The sequence below is a fragment of the Quercus robur genome, chromosome 1 (assembly GCF_932294415.1).
Source record: "Quercus robur chromosome 1, dhQueRobu3.1, whole genome shotgun sequence".
Lineage (NCBI taxonomy): Eukaryota > Viridiplantae > Streptophyta > Magnoliopsida > Fagales > Fagaceae > Quercus > Quercus robur.
Genome location: NC_065534.1, coordinates 7,280,848 through 7,303,154, shown reverse-complemented (window position 1 = coordinate 7,303,154; position 22,307 = coordinate 7,280,848). Strand labels below are relative to the sequence as shown.

At 35.2% G+C, this 22,307-nt stretch overlaps 2 protein-coding genes across 2 annotated transcripts in view; one reads left to right on the top strand and one right to left on the bottom strand.

Annotated features, from left to right (window-relative positions):
- Nucleotides 1-2,431: 2,431 nt before the first annotated feature.
- LOC126718518 (beta-glucosidase 12-like) lies at nucleotides 2,432-10,810 on the bottom strand. Its single transcript, XM_050420753.1, has 13 exons — nucleotides 10,658-10,810; nucleotides 10,464-10,533; nucleotides 8,309-8,367; nucleotides 7,454-7,529; nucleotides 7,211-7,288; nucleotides 7,035-7,122; nucleotides 5,399-5,654; nucleotides 5,071-5,186; nucleotides 3,493-3,710; nucleotides 3,357-3,388; nucleotides 2,918-3,020; nucleotides 2,689-2,797; nucleotides 2,432-2,600 (listed from the first exon to the last, which is right to left on the bottom strand). The coding sequence occupies exons 1-13, from the start codon at nucleotides 10,808-10,810 to the stop codon at nucleotides 2,432-2,434; spliced, it is 1,527 nt and encodes a 508-aa protein (XP_050276710.1).
- Nucleotides 10,811-18,179: 7,369 nt separating this feature from the next.
- Nucleotides 18,180-22,307, top strand: part of LOC126718483 (beta-glucosidase 12-like) — a 60,723-nt gene continuing 56,595 nt past the window's right edge. Inside the window, exon 1 of the mRNA XM_050420714.1 lies at nucleotides 18,180-18,350. Within this exon, the coding sequence (XP_050276671.1) occupies nucleotides 18,195-18,350 (156 nt within the window). The 5' untranslated portion in view covers nucleotides 18,180-18,194. The remainder of the gene's footprint in view (nucleotides 18,351-22,307) is intronic.

Genomic DNA, 22,307 nt, shown 5'->3' with positions numbered 1-22,307 from the left:
AATTCAGTTCCATTATCAATTCTAATGACCTTTACTTTCCTAGAAAATTGAGTTTCAACCATAGTGCAAAATTTCTCTAATATGGACTGAGTTTGTGATTTGTGCTTCAACAAGTAAACCCATGTACATCTAGAGCAATCATCCACTATAGTGAGGAAATATTTGTAAGAATCAATGGTAGATACAGAAAATGGACCCCACAAATCACAATGAATCAAACCAAAACAATTCTCAGAAATATGTAAACTTTCATTAAAAGGCAATCTTTTCTGTTTGGCAAAAGGACAAACAGCACAAAAGAAATCTTCATTTGAATCACAAATCTATACATTATTTGACTTGAGTAAATTCAACTTGGCAATGGAAGGATGCCCTAGCCTCAAGTGCCATATATGTGGCCGAGTTTTATTAACAGAAAAAGCAGTTGAAACAAAAGAAGAGACAAAATTGCTATCTTCCAGTAGGTAGAGGCCATTGCACCCTTTACCTAGACCAAGTGTGCTCCAATGAGCAAGGTCTTGGATGAAACACAAGTTACCAAAGAAAATAAGGCAACATAGGATAGATTCTGGGTAAAAATATCCCATATACTTGGTCCTCTACCTCCTTTTCTTACTTCACCTTCATACTGGAATTTAAACACACATTAGCACATATGTATCATGCTTAACATCCCAGCCCCAGGACACATGAAGACATGCTTTTTTAAAATACAAACATATAGGAACCTAGGACTAACCTTGTTAGATGATGATGTCGTCTCGAAAGTACTGTGTCGGGCTCGGGACCAATCTCAAGTGGAGTCCAAGAAGCTAACAAGGTTAGTAGCAGGCTCCAAAGAAGGGTTTGACAATGAATTACAAGAAGGTTCTTAATTTCCTTTTTCAGGCTTTGACCTTGTTTCTATGGTATGTAAAACTGGTCCTATGTACTAACATACACCCCCAAACAAAAATTAACCCTGAAAAATCAATAAAAATCTCAACTTAATGGGGAAATTAAACTTTACATACTACCCTAAACTATATCTCATATTACTTTTTATATCCTAAACTTTTCGAATGCACGTTTTGCACCCTAAACTATGACTCTTGTTACACTTTAAACCCCAACATAATTAACTTTGTTATTAACTTGGATGAAAATTCAAAGTTTATGATGCAAAGTGTGTAATCATGAGTATAGTTTTGGTGGTAAAGTACAATTTCTCTTTTGTTTTTAAGGGATCAAGAATGGGCAATTAGGTCTTTTCACTTAATGTTATATTCTTCCGTCCAAGTTAACAGCAAAGTTGATGTTAATGTGCAAAGTGTAACAATGATCATAGTTTAGGATACAAAATGTGCATTTGGAAAGTTTAGAGTGCAAAGTGTAATCAGAGGTATTGTTTAAGGTGGCGAAGTGTAATTTTCCCCAACTTGATAAAAGCCTAATAAAAATAATTATGGATTGGAGAGTAAATTTCCTTGCCCTAATTTCTGAGATTTTCTTAGCAGCCAAATGCAACAATAGAAAAACAGAAAATTGGTTGAATTACATCTTCCATTGCCAGTTTACGGTTTTCTTGTTCTCTCCCTAAAAGTATGATAATAAAAGATAAAGATATAAATATATATATATATATATATATTTATTTATTTATTTATTGGTGATGTGAAAATTTGTGGGACTTTTGAAGTTGAATTGGCAAGCTCTCATAAGGTCAGCAAAAAGTCAAACTTTTCAATTTTACTAGTTTGTTTATATTGATAAAAGAAGTTATGTTTAGTATCCATTATTTTTTTAAACTCTTTTTATAAAATTTTAAAAAAAAATTGTTTTTTTTTTTTAAGAAAAATGAGACAAAAATGCTTTTTTTTGGAAGAGGTGAAGCATGTTAGAGATGCTTATTAATTAACATGTCACAAATCCCAAAAAATATCATTTAAATAAAGTCCTATTAATGAGTGTCTGAAGACAATAGTTAACATTCAATTTTTAATTATAATCGATCGGATTTTTTTGGTACAGTTACATATTTATTAGCTAAAGATTTTTTTTTTTTTTTTTTTTGGCAATGGGATCCATTAAATTCCTCCTTAACATATGCACAAATGAACCATTAAGAAAAGCAATTTAAATATTCACATAATATGTTTTTTAAATGACACTAATTATATTCTTGAGACATTATTTTATAAGGTTTATATAGTAAAATTTATCATAGTTCTAGCATTTTCTTTTCTTGGAATTCAAAACAGTTGGAGTGTTTTCTATGTAGTATATATAAAATTATATATTATTTAACAATCATTTCTGCATTGGAGTCTTGAGCTCTATACCGATTACATACTTTGAAGAGCGTACAAATGGAAAAGAAAATATATTCAGTATATTGTTTGAAGACAACCCAATGCTAATAGATAGTTCATAATTTCAGCATAGTCGGTGTCTACTTCTTGAGGAACTTCTTGTACCAATGGGCTGAATGTTTAGGGTATCTTTTATTCCCATTTTTATAGTCTACAAAGTTTAGTCCGAATCGAATAGTGTAACCTGAGGACCACTCAAAATTATCCAACAATGACCATGCAAAGTATCCCTTAACATTAGCGCCTTCCCTATATATACCAAAGAAAGAAGTGAAATCCAGTTAGAATTCTATAATTTTGAGAGAGAGAGAGAGAGAGAGAGAGAGAGAGCACTTACTTGATAGCCCTAAGAAGATACCAAAGATGGTCACGGTGATACTCAAGTCTTTGTTGGTCAGCAAGGGATTCCTTACGTGACAAAGTAGCATTATTGAACTCACCCACTCCTACAAATATAGTTGGGAGAATTTAGCTTCAAATGGAAATCTCATAACTAGCAATAACATTCCAATTTTTCATGAGCTTGCGGGATAATAAAAGAAAAAAAATGAGTTACAGGAAATTACCATTTTCGGTGATATAAATAAGTGGATTGTGGTACTTCCTCTTAATATACAGCAAAATCTCCTGAATTCCTTTAGGATAAATATAGAGCCAACTTGAAGCAGTCTGCGATTTTTAAGGGATACTAACATAAGGCAACATGATGTGATTATCTTTAATTGCAAGATAGAATATATATATATATATATATATATTTATTTATTTATTTTATATTTATATAATCGCATTATTGATATGACATCAATCATATTCATTACCTCGTCACTTTATAATTTTTGTTCCCGTAAAATTGATAATAGCTTTACTATTTTCTTTATGAACTTTCTAGAATGCTAGGACATTGAGTACTTTCAATATACTAAAAAAAAGAAAAAGTTGTTTATTTTTCCTCTAACTACTAGAACAAAAATGTTGAAATGTATTTAGCTAGCTAGTACATACCGCTGGACCAAGGAGGATCCCATTCCGTGAAGCTGCAAAGTGCAAAGACAAGAAAAAGAATGACCCAGTTAGTATTACCATATTAGATAAATAAGAAACTCATAAGCATGGCTGCAAGTGTTGAATTTGTACTTACCAGTAAGATTAGCGGCAGCATCTGTCGCGTAACTTGCTCTATCACCGGTAGGTTGAGTGGCATAAGTTGCATAATAAGCAGTATAGTAATTTAATCCTATAAAATCAAACGACCCTTTTACCAGCTTGGATTGCTCTTTGGTGAACTTGGGTAATCGGTCTTTAACGAGAGATCGCATGCTATGCGGATAGTCACCATTTGTCAATGGGTCCATGCACCTGCAAAAACAATAGAAAATTTAAAATTTATGCATATTGTTAATCTATTAAATTTGTACATACATAAGTTGAAAAAATTCTAAAGAAAGCCAACCAAAAGGTGGTGTGATATTTAGTTTGAAAGTGACGATTTCATCTTAACGAAAAAGAAAATCAGAAGAAATAGTGTGATTTTGGATGCATGCATTTTGGTGATTGCTTATTTGCTAAAATTATAATAAAAAGGAAGAAAAAAAATTGGTCATAGTATAGTCCATCAAATTCAACTCAAAAACCTTAAAAGGTTTTTTTTTTTTTTTTTTTTTTTTTGCCAAATGCACAACTGAGTTAAACAACAACGAAAAGGGAAAGAAGAAAAGAAAAGAAAATTTAGGTCATTTAAACAAGCTAGGGAAGTTTCTCAAAGCAGACTTCTTGATTTTTTCCCAATAAATTTTTAATTGGAAAAAGTTTGTCCAAATGGAAATAGTATTTTGTATCAAATGATACCACCACGTCATTCATATTAAAATCTAATAAACGATAGATATGTGTGCAAAAAATAACTACACACTAACACGTCTTTCATTTATTAGTGGATAATTATTTTTTGCAAACATGTCTCTCACTTATTAAATTTTGATACTGCTGACGTGATATCATTTGATTATAAATAGCTCTTTATAAAAATGAGTTAGTCCTCTAAAATCCAAAGAGTGATTTTTTTTTTAATTGTTTCAATATCAAATTAGATAACTTTTGTATGTTTATTAGAATATAAAAATATATTAAGTTCTTTTTAGGATTGTTTAGTAGACGTAAATATTTTGATAACTTATATATTCACTATACTTATGAATAATGATTTTTTTTTGTGAAAAATTTATTTTAGTATTTAAAAAAATTCAAGACTTTATCTTAAAAAAAAAAAAAAAAAAAAAAAAAAAAAAAAAAAAACTATATATATAAGTGCTACCTACCCCCAAGCAAAATTTCCGGATCTTGCCCGACTTCAATATATAATAAAGAGAAATGCTATGTCTACAATATTTCTACAACATTTTTACAACAAATCCTAAGTGGCAAGTTGTTACTGGTTGTTTTTGTTGGGGCAAAAAAGTAATCTTAGTGTTAGTTTTAAATTTGAACCAATAACAACTAACCACCCATGATTTGTTGTAAAAATTTTGTAAAAATGTTGTAGACGTAGCATCTCTCTATAATTAATCATTGAGAGATCTACTTTTGATTTTGCCTTCATTAAGGTTGAGAAATTTAGTGATATGGGTATAATTAACAAATTGTACCCATTAATTACATCCTTCAAACGGAAAGGATTAAATTATAAAATGTAAAATAAAAACCATCAAGCAGAACTTACCATCCAAACATAGAATCAAGGTAACGTAGCGCAGCCCCGCGGTCACTCTCTGTATCAGACAGTGGCATTATCCAGTGACTCGGTAACGTTATCCCTATTGCACCTTTCTGTGCTGCCTGCATGGTGAACATCTTTTTTACAATCAAAGCTTATTCAAGGGATTTCTTATATTTATCTAAGTTAAAATTCATTATCATTGTTCAAATTGGTTTTAGAAATTGCTATTTATGTGGAACTGTATCATTTGAAAACCAACCATGTATATTTAGGGTTTTTTTTTTTTTTTTTTAATTATAAATTTAATATGTTAAAATTTTGAAAGTCGAACCTGATATTTTTTCTTATACACTTCAACAGCGGCTGCATGAGCAAGCAGTTGGTTGTGTGTCACCAAATATGGCTCTGTTCCTGAATTCCCGCCAGTGCAATTTAGATTTAGCCAGGCAGAGCATCGACCTGGTGCTAATGATCCTCCTGCATAACCATTATTGCTGAAAGTCCATGGCTCATTTAGTGTGATCCAATGCTTTACCCGATCACCAAATTCCTTGAAGAGAAGTTCTGAGTAGTCCCGGAAATCATTACTGAATAGTAGATGCACATGTTAGAATAATCGCTAAATAAACTCACTTTTTCTTGATAGTTTAACATTTTGGGACAAATGGTGACTTACTAATTTTATAATGGTATTGAGTTTGAACTTGTCTTTCCACTCAATGTCCCATTTTTTTTTTTTTAAATTAAAAATTTCACCTATTAGGCTCAAGGAAGTCAATACCGTACCGGAAACTATACCGGTTTGGCCAGCAGTACGATATATTTTGGGTACTGATCAATACCGGTGTACCGTTTTGGGATTTCCACTAATATATATATATATATATAAAATTTTAAAATGATAAATTTATGTCACTCATCTAATCAATAACAACAATAAAAATATATACTTTAGAGAAACCAACAACGTAAATATATTTTAGTGTGTACCATTGTAGTTATATAATATATATATATATATATATTTATATCCCTCTACGTGACTGTGGGTGCGTGGGTATCAATACATGTGCCTAATACCTTGGTAATGAAAGAAAAAGAAAGTACAGGGGCAAACAAAAAGTTAAGAGCATGGGCTACGTGGTTGGTGGAAATGAATTGATACTAAAGACAAGTTTGAAAAATATTCGACACTTTTGAGTGTTTCATATAGTTCCACCTAACCATCTAGCATCATTGACTAAATATTAGATAAGAAAATTTGAAAGACACAAAGTTGAAAGCACACAGTTGTAGTGCATTAGCAGTGAAGAAACCAAAGATGTAGGAAAAAAGAAGAAGAAGAAGAAGAAGAAGAAGGAGAATAAAGAAGTTGCAGTGGCAGCTACAATAGAGAGGAATGGGATCTCAGTCATTAGGCACCAAGTAAGTGAGTCACAGACCCATTTTTCTCATCTTCTTCTTCCTTTTATTTTTCTTTTTTCTTCTTGTTTGTACCGGTCCGAAAAATCTTTACTGGCCGAAACAGCCAGATTTCGCCGGTATGACTGTTATTTTTTTTGGTACGAAACAAGGGCTGTACCTGTACCGATGCACTAGCCGGTACATTATATACCGGCCATACCGGCCGGTATGGTACGGAATTGACTTCCTTGATTAGGCTCCGTCATTGAGTTGGGCCCCACTTATTAAGGGGATTTGAAATCCATATATATAATTGTTAAAACAATGGTTAAATTTAATAATTTTAGGTTTTGACACAAATAGTAGGTTATCACTTAATATAAATGTCCTCAATTTTTCTTTTTTCTTTTTAACTATAAATGGTAGTTGTTTAAAATCATTATTATATAAGATACAGTCAATATATACATAAAACATCTATAATCGGATGGAGAATATGCATAGATTATTTGGTAAATTATTCTTCTTTTTTTGGGTAAATTTTTGGTGAATCATTCACTTACACAATGTGTGGACTTAGGAAACCACCATACTCATCTTCTAATGCTTGGGGAAGATCCCAATGGAAGATTGTTACAAAAGGTTGTAGACCTACATTCAGTAATAGAAAAATAAAGTGTAAATTATAAAATGTAAAATAAGTTCTTGATATTTTGGAATTTTAATATTGAATCCTAACCTTTGCGTAGAAGCCTATTGATGAGCTTGTTGTAGTAATTGATTCCTTCCCTATTCACACCACCCCTTAGTTTTCCTTCTGAAATAATTAGATTAAAAAATGAGATTGTTAAAAACATAATATGGTCACAAAACAATAACCATTCCATTCCACCTAAGAAGTGTACTTGATGGTACTCATTTTTATGTCCTTTTCATTGGATGGATCTAAACTTTTATGGGATTATGAAAAAGATTATCTTACTTGGTAGTACTCGACTCCATGAGATTGAGAATCTATATGCATCTAAATGCATCTTTTGCATAATTTGAACATCTTTCTGCAAAGTATAATCACAAAACATATATAAATTGTTGGAAAAATCTGAAATGAAGAGATATATTGTGAATATCTTATATTTGGGCCTTGAAAATGTAGAAAAGTCGTTAATGGCTAATTACGAATTTCACTACCTTGTTTGCTTTTTAGAAAAATTTTAGAATTCAACCTTTTTGTTCTCTTTTCTTCAAAGAATTCAAATTTGGATTGATAGAAAAAAAACCGTAGTATGAAACAAAATGGTCAAAGAGATGAAGGAGAAAAAAAATATGTGGTAAAGGCTTTAGTGTTTGAGTACGGTACAAGGACAATTAGTTATTTTTTCTAAAAAATTATTTTGATTAAAAATAATAAAAGGTCCACTATCAATTGAAATTCAGTGAAATTAAAAAGAAAAAGTTTTGGATAACATTCAAAATGCCGTGAGCTGAAATTGTGGGATAAGATAAAAGCCGGTATAAACAAATGTGATGTTAACTTGGTTAAAAAAAGTGGGGTGAATGAATCCCTCAATTTTGTATTACTGTGTAACGCTTTTCCCTTTTCTGGTTATCAAAGCAGTTTTCTTGGACAACTTTTTGCTTCTTTTTTTTCTTTTCTTTTTTTCACACTTCAGAATATATATACGTGTGCATGTGTGTGTGTCCGTGTGCATGGGCACTTGAACCCTCGCTTATCAAACTATGTAATTGTACCACAAAACTCTTGGTAATTAATTACCAATTAATATGAGTGGTTTTCTTTCCAGTTTTAATTATGAACACAAAACAACATATATACCTTGTAGCGATGATATTGATCGTTAGCTACATCTCCAGTGCTTCTATCTGTTATCCTTTCTGCAATTTCATTGTAAGTTAATTATTTAGAGAATACCAAAGGATTCTATTTTTTCTTTTACTATTTAAGAGCCATAAGAGAAATGGAACTAGTACTTAAGCCTCACGAGTCACAACCATAACATATACAACTTATTTCTAGTTTGGAGTTCAGTTATGGAAGAAAGGAAGGAAGAGAGGAGAAAATGAAGAAAAATAAATACAAAAAGATAGGAATGTGACATTTTACGTTCTTCTTCTTCTAATTCTTTCTTTTTTCTTTTTAAAAAATCAATTGGGGACAAGTATCCTCAAACTCTGTCATAGATCTTGTTAAGTCATCAATATTTAAATAAATATTATTTTTATATTTATTTAAAGTTTTAACTTATTAATAGTGGAGCAAAATCTATACGACTTATTGTTAAAAAATTTTAGATTCTTTTAATGAAATTACCCTAATAATTTTAAAGAATCTCAATAATGATCCATTTCCCCTGTCAGTTTTTTGAATTTACCATTCCACACTAAGACAATGAATTCCCTTATATTCAAATTAGGCCATATAAGGGAGAGTTGTTATTATTTTACCAACAACAATGTCCAATTTCATGCGTTTACTAATTAGTCTATACTAAAATGCCACATTTAATTACTTCATGCATGACTGCATGTGTCTTGGCTTACTAATGTATCAACCAAAAAAAAAAATCTAAAGTGAAAGAAAGAGTACTAATTAATCTATATACTAAAATGTCACATTTACTTCATGCATGATTGCATAAGTCTTGGCTTATAAGTAGGTTTCAATTAACTCAACTGGTAAAATCTCTAATGGTTGAATAAGAGATCTGGGGTTCAATTCTTGCCTATATTAAAAACCGATTAGTGTCTTTCTCTAATAATAAAAAACTATCATCAAGAGAGGACACCATAAATTAAAACTCTCAAAAAAAAAAAAAAAAAAAGTCTTCGCTTACTAATGTATCAACCAAGAAAATAAATAAAAGTGAAAGAAATAGAATCTTGGCTTACTAAATTAGACTATCGGTGTTTGGCTCTGAATTTTCACACACTTATAAATACTATTAATAACAACAAATTGAATCATTGGCTTACGCATAAACAACCATAAACACAAATATCAAATGACATTTAAAAGTAATGGTAATTTGATAGTCGGAGAATAGGAAATTTGAATTGTGAATAGGAAAAGGTTTGATTTCAAATATGTTTAGTCTAAGGATCTAACCACTAATAGAAAGATGACATGTGTCCAGTTATGTACAACGTGCATGACTCACTTAGTTGGTTGAGCTAAGTTAGTCATATTCATTGCACATAATTAGGACAAATGTCATCTTCTTATTGGCAATTGAAGCCTAACGCTCCAAACATGTTTGGACCAAAACTTTGTACTTCTAAATATCTTTTTTGGAAATACCGGCGAATGTCAACCAGTGGATCAAGCTACAAAGGTTTGGACTAAATACAAAATATAAAGATCCTCCCAGATAGAAATGAATTATTTCATGGTTAAAATTAAATATTACACCAAAATTTTCATAATCTAGAAGATGGTTAAAATTAAATACAAAATTTTCATGAGCTTTTCAATACTAATTTGGCCCACAGGTTTTGACAATCTACAAAAGCTCTGGCAAGCAAGAGCGAATACTCTAGCCTCCCAGAGCTAGTTCCGCAGAAAAAGTGAAATCCAGTGTAAAACAGGAAGAAGTAAAAAGATTTTTATAATGCCACTACCTGTACAGAGAATTGAGCAGCTATTTTACTTGGTCCTAATACCATATGCTTTGATTTAAGTTGAAATAAAAAAGAAAAATTATTTTCATTTGAAATGGATCAATGTTGATAATATGATGATTAATGAGTCTAATTCAAATTCAAATACAGATAAAAATAGGCTACCAAATATCACTTCATTAATTCTCTCTAAACCATCCGTTACAAATCAATGATTTAACTGTTGTACATTCTGTGGAGAGGACTTGAAATAATTTTTCCGAAATTAAATTTCATCTAAATATTGCACAATATTTCATTGGTAATTCATACTTTCCAGTTTCATATTGTTGGGGAGAGAAAGAAAAAGAGACCTGGATGTTCATGAGTGTAGGTGTCCCATATACTTGGTCCTCTACCATCTTCTTTTGCTGCACCTTCATACTGCAAATTTGAAAGAAGGCACATGTGCACATAATGATATTGATCATATGCTTCACATCCCAAGACATTTGAAAAATAAAAATTATAATACAAATTAACATAGAGAAAATTGAGACTTAGTTACCTGATAAGACGCTGACGCTGTCCCAAAAATAAAACCTCTGGGAAAACTGGTCCGGTTGAATGAAGTGTCATGACTTGATGAAACAGCAATGACATTAATCAATAAGGCAAGAAGAACTAGGAGGCCTAAGTCTGGATATCCTCGAAATGCCATAATTGATTTTGGCATTTCGTGTAGCACTAGGTATAATCTGCTGGTTTTTATAGAGGAGCATTACGTAATCTAATTTATTTAGAAAAGAAAAAGATAGAGACGAAAGGAAAAAAAATGGAAAAGGACATGCTAATGTAAGTGATCATAGCTGTCTTTCAACTGATTGTTTGACATTTTAAGTACGACGTAAATTTATAGATACCCTCTAAATTACAAACTTAGACCATCCACATCAACTCGAGAAAAAATTAATCTATTTTAGCATAAAAATTTATTTTTTCTATTTTATTTTTAATCATGTTTTCAAAACACTCATATTAATTTTAATTTTTTAATTGTCTATCTCTTCATACTCTATTAAGATAAAAATAGGATTATATTAGAAGGTATAATCTGTCATCCACTCATCTTTTCTCTTCACTTAACAAAAAAAGAAAAACAAAACAGAAAAACTTATTAAGACTTATTTAAGTAAGCCTAGTTTTAGTATATATTTTTTGGCCTCCAGGGGCATTCAAGTACATGATTTCCAAAATAAGTCGGAATGCCTTCTCATGCCTATTTTATTCTCATGCATTCAGCATACGTGAGTACCTCACACCTTCCCACGACATAATTTGACCCCGAACTCGTCTTTGGTGGACATAGATCATTTTTCTTATCCATTGAGTCAATCAAATAAAAAAGAGTTTTTATTTTTTGTTTTTTTTCCTTTAAAAATAAAATAAAATAAGTTGCGACACCTTCACTCTTCAAAACCCATGATTTTTAATAAAAAATCTCAAACACGTCTTCTTCTTTTTTCCCCCCTCTAAAAACCCTTCCAGAGGGGCGTTGTCATGTGGTGGGTGTCCACAATTAGCTTGTGAATTTGTTATGTAGCTTGCGTTTTCAGCTTTGGAGTGATCTGAATAAGCTACATAATTAGCAGTATTGAAGTTTAGACCTAGAAAATCAAATAACCTATTTACTAGTTTGGATTGCTTTTTTGTGAACTTGGATAATCGATCACCAATGAGAGATAAAAAATAAAAATAAAAATCTTTTGTTTAAAACTCATAAAATAATATCTTATTTAACAAGCATTTCTGCATTAGATTCTTGTGCTCCATACAAGTTACATAATTTAAAGAGCGCAAAAATGGAAAATAAATTATCTTCAATTCATTGTTTGGAGACTATCCATTGCTAATAGATAGTTCATAATTTGAGCATAATTCGTCTACTTCTTGAGGAAATTCTTGAACCAACAAGCAGAATATTTGGGGTATCTTTTATTCTCATTTTTGTAGTCTACAAAGTTGATTCCGAATCTAATAGTGTAACCAAAGGACCACTCAAAATTGTCCAACAATGACCATGCAAAGTGATGATGTTCAGAAATCGTCAGTGAGTTGTAGGCTCCAAGTCGCTTCAATGGGTATCTGTGAATAAGAACAAAGGGACCAAACAGAAGGCACCGGTGTGGTACCGGCCAAAAACCCTCCAAAGGTCAAGTGAGAGAATGAGAAGTCTCTATGAACTCTATAGTGAGAGAGCTAGAGAGTTTTTGCGTATCTGAGAAAAGTGGAGGTCTAGTGTTTATATAGCAGCTGGTGGGAACCAAGATCCCTTAAGAGTGGAGATTTTTCCTTATGGAGAAGATCTAGTACTAGGGTTTCCAAGATTTTAGGGTGTCTTTCCATATGAGGGAGATATGAATCTATAGTAGGTCCATCTTGCGTGATTAGCAAGATGTTTCCTTGTGTGAATTTCTATGAGGGTCAAGGCCATGCCAAACCCATCAGCTCTCGATTCTCCTCATCGGCCTTTCGTTTGCCCTTCAAACAGTCCGCCTCATCAGGATTCAGTGTGGCCTCATCGCTTTTTATGCTGACGCTCTAGTCCCTCTATCTACTCTTGAGGGATCAACGGACTTGTAGGCGTCGTCGATTACTCTTGTATGATGTGTTTGGTCCTTAGTAAAAGCATCCCTATCAGCTGCCCCCTACTCCATGGCTCCGTCAGTTTCAGCTGATAGGCTGTGGAGTATTGTGAGTATTTTATGGTCATTAATTACAATTTTTGAAGAGAAAGTCATTAAATGGCGCCAGCAGCTCTAGATTTTAAATGTTAGGTGACACATGGCACTTACTAGTTGGCCTCATTTCTAATCATGAGCATCGTTTCATGTACCGCACCTCTTCTCTTTATAAATAGTTCTTCCCTCTCTAGTCATTTCTTTTACTTTACTTTATTCTTCATCTCTTGAGAGCTTTGAGATCATAATATACATGCCAACCCATCGCCTGTGCCTTTGTCAGTCTCGTGAGTCCCGTCACTTTTACAAAGCCATCTATTTATCCAGTAAGTCTTCTTCTCTCCCTTTCTGTTTTCATTTTATTTCTATCTTTTCCACCTAGTCGTCACCTCTATAGAGACCCATCAAATAGTTTCTTAGAATACCTTCATCGCTTGTAGGTGAATAGATGTCAGGTGATAGAGAAGCAATGAGTGAACAATCTTCGTTAGTCCGTAAGGGTGCAAGCTCCTATGAACTCTACCCGTCAGGCCGTGAGTCTGAGGAATATTTAACCTTGTCCCTAGAAAGGGAACCATCTACTCACTCCCCTGCTGAGGAGGAAAAGGAGTATGAAGAAGACGAGGGGGAGGCTATGGGTGATGAGGATAAGGAAGGAGAGGGAGAGGGAGAAAGTGAAGGGAATGATGAAGGCGACGAAGGAGTGGTTGACGAGGAAGGGGAACGTCAAGAGGTTGGTGACGGTCCTAGGCCCTTCATCCTTCCTCTTATATGGACGGTGAATGACTTCTACCCAACCATGTCACCAAACGTTTTGAACAAACTTCATGACCGTTTCCAAATCCTAGATAGTATTCCCATCTGTTTACCAAGGAAATACGAGAGGTGTTACTCTCAGAAGACAGCAGAATGTACGACACTATGTTTGGTACAGGTTTAAGGTTGTCACTGATGGAGTTGCACCGTCAGCTGGCTAACTATCTTGGGTTATCCGTCAGCCAAATAGCCCCAAATGCGTGGAGGATATTCTTTGGGGCAAAGGTGATATAAAGTCAACTGAGTGGTGGCAATCGTCGCCTTACCCTTGACGAGTTCTTTCTTCTACTGTTATAAGCCCCAACAGATTACCTTGTCAAAGGGTATTTATCATTTCTTAGCAAGGAAGACGTCGCTTAGGTTGGTGTTGAACATGCCTAATTCGAATAGAAACTAGAAGAATAGATATTTTTTCATTCAGATTTTTTCGTTTAGGGAACAGATTGGGTGTGTAGACTTAAGGAGTGGCATAGCATGCCCAATGGGTTCGATAATACCTAGGGCATTGTTAGGGAGTCAAATGTGCCGTCTGCCCCTTTTTCTTTTTTTACATCATCTGCTTCTCCAAATACTTATATATATTTCTTATTGTTTCTAGCCTAGGTCCACCCAGAGATTACCGATGAGGAGGAGAGCTTCATTAGGGGTGTCTTGGAGATCCCTTTCGAGCAGAAGAAGTGGAAGGATTTAGTTACACTTGATACTTATCGACGCCTTTTGTGGTGGTCCAGTGCCGACACCAAAAGCCCGTTGGCTACAAGCCTTCTCCCACCGTTGTAAGTTCTCTTTCCTTGCTTACCTGTTGTGCATATCTACTTTTGTTTTACTCCCATCTTCTTTATTTGTTTTTTGTTCTTCAGAGATGGATGCAAGAAGGCAGAGAGTGTTGGTAAGGAAAGCTACCACTGCGAGCAAGCAGAAAGAGCAGGTGTTGGGATCAGCTCCTAATGTGGCCCCTAAAGCCACACTTAAGAGAAAGAATAACGCCAAGGAAGACCGTCCGTTAAAGAAGGGGACAGGTCAACCGATTGGAGAGCAACAGTTGAAGGCTTCGTCACCTCCTCCTCCCCCTCGTCATGGAGCCAGGAAGGGTTTGATGACCAGGAAAGGACCCGTCACTCCTAGCCCCATCCAAAGGCTGATCACCCATAAGGATTACGCAATGAAAATGGTCACCTCGATCATTAAGGAGGCGGACTTGGATCCTTATAGTGAACACTCTTCAGAGGATTTGGGGGCTTCTGGCCTCTATGACCTATTAAGAGTATATCCCTGTCACTTACATTTTATACTTCAAAATATTTCCTCTCAATTTTAACTGCCATGCTTTGTTTTACACATTGGTGCATATGAAGGCCCTTCAGGACAAGTGTGTGGCCAACGGTACCACAAACATCAGGAGATTGATAACAAGGAGCGAGCACAATACTCAGAAGCTGTCTTTACCTTCAATCAGGAGTTAACGGCCAAGACTAAAGCGCTCGTGAAGGAGACCCACTGGCTTGAGGAGGTGGAGAAAGCGAAGACCAACTTGGCGACGAAGTTGGCTGCTCTTCGTGAGCAGATAGAGAAAGCCGGAGTCGATGTTGTGGCAAAGTTCCATATTTCTCAACCTTTCTTTGATGCATGTGGTGTCTACTATAGTGATGGGTTCGAGGATTGCTTGAAGCAGGTGAAAGCCACTTAGCCCAACCTCAAATTTTCCTAGATCGTAATAGACAACACAGTCCCATTGACGCTTGGAGAAGATGACACCGTCAGTGATGGGACTGTTGACTCTGTTCACATGATTGAGCAAGAGGTGAAGGACATCGTCGGCGTGGCCATCGCCCAACTTGCCCCTAACAATCCTGACATTGTTGTGGTCCCATCCGTTGAGAATCCAACTATTGTTGAAGGTCTGCCTGCTGTGAACCTAGCCGCTCTTAATACTCCTCCGTCTTGATTTTTCTTTTCCTTTTTATTTAAGTTTTTTTTTTCTTTGTTTTTTTGTAGAATTATTTGTCAAACAGTAATTAATGCTCCCTTCTTTTGGGGTTTTTATGAAAAAAAATTTATTAATGCTCCCTTCTTTTGGGGTTTTTATGAAAAAAAATTTACTCGTTTAGTCTACATTTACTATTTTTATCCATTGCCCATACTTATATTTTGTCTTCATTTCAATCGTGTATGAATCTGTTGTATTGGTACCGTTGACATTTCATTCTATCCGTCTACCCCGTAGGTAGGGCTTAACGTAATTTTGGGACTAGGTACCCATCGGTATCCTTGATCCTCCGTCCATCCCAAAGATAGGACTTAATAAAAAATTTTAAGAACAAGTCCCCATTGGTATCCTTGGTCGTCCTTGGTCATCCGTCTACCCCATAAGTAGGACTTGGTAAAATTTCTAAGACCAAGTACCCGTCGGTATCCTTGGTCGCCCGTCCAATCCGTAGATAGGACTTGGTAAAATTTCTAAGACCAGGTACCTGTCGGTATCCTTGGTCATTCGTCCACCCCGTAGGTAGGACTTAGCGTGGTTTAGATGGTCCACTAAAGGGTAGAAAGTAGAACAACGTTTCTGATAATGCATCCTAGTCTTATTAATAATAAAAAGAGCTAAAAAGAAACTCAACATATTTAGAGGCTTGACATCTTTTGATATTCAACTTTTGATATAAAAATGGAAAAACGAAAAGAAAGCGATAAAATAAGTTGCATCCGACTACTACTAGTAGTACTTCCTTAAGTACTCGGTGTTCCACGGGTGATGGAGCCTCAGCTTGTTGAGGGTTTCCAAGTAGTAAGTGCCCTTCCTATGGCAGTCGGCAATCTTGTAGGGTCCCTCCTAATTGGGGCCTACCTTACCTTGTGAGGGATCTTTAGTGGCCAATGTTACCTTCCTTAGGACCAAGTCCCCGATCTGAAAATGGCAAGGTCTAACCTTGGTGTTGTAGTGCTTTGCCATAAAGTCTTGATAATGTACCATCATATATTCTGCCGTTGTTCTAACTTCGTCAAGAAGATCTAACTATAGGTGCATCCCTTCTTCGTTACTTCCTTCATCATGATGGGATACTCGATGGCTGGTCAGCCTCACTTCCGCTAGGATGATGACCTCGTGTCCGTATGCAAGGTGGAAAGGTGTTTCTCTTGTAGGTGTGCGAACTTTTGTCCTATAAGCCCACATGACATCGAGTAACTCATTTGGCCATATGCCCTTTGCTCCTTCAAGCCGAGTCTTGATCATCTTGAGTAGGGATCGGTTTGTGATTTCAACTTGTCCGTTGGCCTGGGGGTGCGTAGGAGAGGAGTAATGATTCTTGATCCCCAACTGTTGGCAAAAATATCTGAATGCATCATTGTCGAATTGCTTTCCATTGTCAGAGACGATGACCCTGGGTGTTAGGACATATGTGGATCATGTTAAAAACATATGTCATTTAGAATTGACAAATCCTTTGACAAAACACACTTTACTTGTAATTGGTTTCTGCTACTTCCTCAAATCATGCAGAGATTATCGCAATTCATGAAGCGAGTCTCTTAGTAAGTCTCTAATTTTCATGCATTTCATACTTTGTAACCTAAGTTTTTGGGATTTTTGCAAAATTTGGGGTTTTTCAAAATCAAAGAGGTTTTTGTGCAATTTTTGGGATGGGTTTTGAAGATTTGATCTTAAAAACTTCATGCATTACATTTCATGTACATTATATCTATATTTTCATGCATTTAGATGTGTGTTATATATGTTAAACTGTTTGTGTGCTGGTAGGTTTGGATTGGGCTGAGCCCATGATGATATTACTATTGCACGTCACATGTTCATGCATTTTCATGCATACATACCTTACATTCAATATATTTCTATATATTTGAACTGTTTGGGACTTTTCTGAGTGTTTCTTTCTTCCCCCTCACTCTCTAGTTTACGTTAGTGCGTCCATGGCACCAAAACATAAGTCTGCTCTGACCTGGAACCCTCTTCGTTCCGGGGCATCGTCTTCTTCTGATCCTACCCCTTCTTCTATTCGGTTTCGTGATGAGGATGCCTGAAAGGACTTCTCAGAGAACTTTTCTCGACGAGGTGTTCATTCGCAACTCAAACATTGTGCATAGAGAGGTGCCAATTCAGCTACAAAGCCTTTGACAATATTCATAGATCTAAAGTTCGTCTTGAGGGGGTTAAATGACAATCGTTAGTCTTTTCCTTAAATTATTTGTAGTTTCATATTTAATCACCCTACACTTAAGAGGTGCGTGCTGTATTATACCCGTGGTTCCAGGCTATAAAGTTTCTTAGGATTAGCTTTTTGTAACAGAGAAATTTTCTAAATCTTATGGATTTTGATAGGGAAAATGAAAATCTATTTAGGAGGATATCTATAATTGTACGTACAATGTCAAACAATCAATTGAAGGACAGCTATGATCACTAAAATTAGCCTGTCCTTTTCTTTTTTTAATTTCAGCTTCTATTTTTTTCTTTTCTAAATAAATTATATATGTAGTGCTCCTCTATTAAAAAAAAAAAACTAGTGCTACACAAAAAAACAGAAATCAATTATGGCTTTTCAAGGCTATCCAGTCTTGGGCCTTATAGTTCTACTTGGCTTATTGACTAATGTCAATGCTGATTCACCAAAATTTGACGTTTCTTCAATCAACCGGACCAGTTTTCCCAGTGATTTTATTTTTGGGACAGCATCATCGGCTTATCAGGTAATTAAGCCACAATCTCCTCTGTTAATTTGTATCATAGTTTTTTTTCAAATGTCCTGAGATGTCAAGAATATGATCAATATTATTATGTGCACATGTCTGTTCTTTCAAATTTCCAGTATGAAGGTGCAGCACATGAAGATGGTAGAGAACCAAGCATATGGGACACTCTCACTCATGAACATCCAGGTCTCTTTCTTGTAAACTTTTAGATTTATAAAATTTATTATGAATCATTAATATTAAACTTAAAGGAATACAAAATAAGGAGATTTTGTCATTTATAATAATGGTAGGTAATAAAATGATGTAAATGGTGGACCCAAATAACAACTAGTAATGCTTGCATCCATGGCTTTGTTATGAAATTACATAGAAAAGGTTACATACTCAATTCCCTAACTGCCTCTGCCTCCGCCTTCTTTTCTGAAGCGGCTTTCTCAATACGAAAGAAAAGGCCTAGCATACATGCATACATACATACATAGCATTACATTAGCTGTTTATAAGGAATTACAATTACAACAAACGTACTGTTAGGGATACTGTAACTTTTACTACATGAAGTTAACAAACTATTATATATCACCAAAACAAATTTTAAAGATTCATTTATTAGGTTGTTGAAGTCCACCAATTACATATATTGTCACATCTATTTATAAATTTTATGTAAACTTTAGGGATTTACAATTATAACAAAACAACTGAACCTAAGGAACCTACAGCTGTTACAAATTAATTTATTGATTTGTAAAGGATAGTTTGGAGAGAATTAATGGAGTGATATTTGGTGGCCTATTTTTACCTGTATTTGAATTTAAAATTTAAAATTGGACTCATGGTGGACACTCCACAAATATAAATGCTTGTGGGGTGTGAGGGAGTAAGGGCTAAGGTTCAAGTCTCTAGGAGGGAGTTTCGTACACATATACACTTAAATTAGGTTAGAGTGGAAATTCTATTTTGTATAAAATAAAAAATAAAAAAATTGGACTTATTAATTGAAGCATTTTAATTTGAATTAGAGTCATTAATCATTTTATTGTCAAAATTGATTCATTTTCAAATTTAGAAGATCATTTTTCTTACCTCAAGAACCAAAAAAAAAAAAAAAAAAAAAAATACTATGCGTGTTAATATAAGGATGGAAAATTGAGATAACTACGAGGATTTCAGAAGCATGTGGCATTAGGACCAAGCAAAATAGTTGCTCAATTCTCTGTACAAGTAGTGGCATTATAAATTATTTTTACTTCCTGTTTTACACTCTGCCTTGACTCTTGCTTGACAAAGCTTCTGTATATTGTGGAAACCTGTGGGCGAAATTAGTATTGTAAAGGTCATGCAAATCATAATCTAGCTTGTGAAAATTTTTGTGTAATTTTGTGCGTCTGAAGGCTTACTATATTGAAAAATAACAAAAAGAAAACTATTTTAAATGACATACTCGGTAAGGCCAAACGATGAACATGTCAAAATTAGTAAAGAAAAATACCTTCTTTCCATAGAAAAACTAGGAAAGTAAAGGTATTGAATGTTGTAACTATTTTGACAGGAAAACAAGCCATTCCGTATGGATGGTTGGCCACCTTTACATATATAATATTTAATTTTTTTTGAGAAATGATTAGAAACTTTCATTAAAAGCGAAACCAAAAGAGTACAAAAAAAGAAAAAACAAAGAAAGAGGAAAAGTATAAGTCCCAGGCTTAACTACATGCAGTTAGCCAAGGAATAAAGCTACTCCAAGTGCACTAAAGAAAACACACTACACCATGCCCCACACAAAAAGCAGCCACTAAAAACCCATGAGCCCCCTAAACTCTTGACTGCATCAGTCGTTGGTATTCATCCAAAAGCCCGTATGCCCCATTGAGAATCAAACTAGGATGAACTTGTTTCTGCTCAAAGTAAAACTTATTACGAGCATTCCAGATCGACCATGCCAGGATAGCCCAACGCTCCAACTTGCATGCGTCCAATGTCTTAGCCATATGTCCAAATAATAGGAAAAAGTCACGTGCCTCATTAGAGCATTTTTGTGTTTTCCCCTTAACTAGGGCCCATACGTTCCTAGCTAGAGGACACTCCCATAAAATATGACCCGTTGTCTCAGGTTCTTGGCAGCAGACACCACACAGCGACTCAATCTGAACCTTTCGGCGATGCAAGTTGGCTCTAGTTGGCAGATAGTTTGAACAGGCTCTCCAAATGAAAGTCCGAACCTTTGGTGGCACATTTAGAGACCAAATCTTCTTCCATATTGGCTGATCCCTCCTCGCAGCAAAATGCTCTTCATCGTGCTGTAGCTTGAGACAGACTGCCACCTGGTAAGCCGACTTAACAGAGAATGTTCTTGACTTATTCTTCATCCAGATTAATGAATCCCTGGTATGCAAGTTGTTAAGAGGTATTGCTAGAATCTCTCTGCTTGTACGTTGAGAAAACAAAGCATGGATTTTTCCTTTGTCCCATTGCCGAGAATCATTATCTATTAAATCACTCACCCTTAATTCAGGATTCGGTTGGCCCACGAAGATAGGATCATGTGAAAGCCATTTATGCATAGTTACCCCGATCAAAGATCCATCTCCCACTCTCCATCTAGAACCTGAAATGATGACATCCCTAGCCGAAAGCAAACTTCTCCAAACAAACGATGGATTATTCCCTAGTGGTGCCTCCAAGAAAGAGCAGTTCGGGAAGTACCTAGTTTTATAGACTCTGTAAAACAGGGAATGCGTACATTGGATCAGCCGCCAAGCTTGCTTTGCCAACATCGCTGAATTGAACGCATTAATGTCTCTAAAGCCCATTCCTCCCCTAGCTTTACCAGTGCATAATTTTTGCCAATTAATCCAGTGTAACTTCCTCTTGTCTTTTTGCTACCCCCACCAGTACCTAGCCAAGATTGAATTGATATTATTACAGAGGGATTTAGGGAGTTTGAAGAGGTTCATGGAGTATGTAGGGATAGCTTGCACTACTGTTTTGATGAGAACTTCCCGACCAGCCTTGGAAATAAACTTTTCCTTCCAACCGAGCAATTGATTGGAAATACGCTCCTAAATTTCCCTAAAGGTATAGGCTTTAGATCTTCCCCCAACCATAGGCAGACCCAAGTACTTCTCGCAATCATTCATAATCCTTGCTCCCAACATAGCTCGGATAGCTTCCTTAACCTCTGGTTTAGTGTTCTTACTGAAGAAGAGGGATGTTTTTTGCCGATTGATAGCTTGCCCAGATGCAAATTCATACCTCGCTAATATGTGGAGTAGCTAATGGCATTCTTGGACGGTGGCTTGGCAGAATAATAAACCATTGTTAGCGAATAACAAATGGGATATACTTACTCCATTATGACAGGAGACTACACCTCTCAAGGATCGGTTTGCTTCAACTTGTCGTAGCAATGCTGACAGCCCCTCTATGCAAAGGAGGAATAAGTATGGCAAGAGAGGGTCGCCCTGTTTGATTCCGCGGGTAAGATTAACAGGACCTCGTGGTTCATCACCATTGATAAGGACTGAATAGGAGGCTGTGCAAACAGTCTCCATGGCCAGCCGTGTCCAACTTTCATCAAATCCCAGCTTAAGCATTATACCACGCAAAAATTGCCATTCTACGCGATCATATGCTTTGCTGATATCTAACTTAACAGCCATTTGACCTTTCTTGCCTTTCCGCTTATTCCGCATCCTGTGTAACAACTCAAAAGCTACAGAAGTGTTATCAGTAATCAACCAGTTTGGGACAAAAGCACTTTGATCATCAGATATAATATTAGGCAAGAGTTGCTTAAGCCGATTAGCCAGGACTTTGGAATAAATACGAGACACCACATTACCTAAGCTGATCAGGCAAAAGTTAGAGATGGATTGTGGTTCATTCTTCTTCGGTATCAACACAATATGAGTATAATTCATTTTGTGCAAAAGATGACCAGAGTTTAAT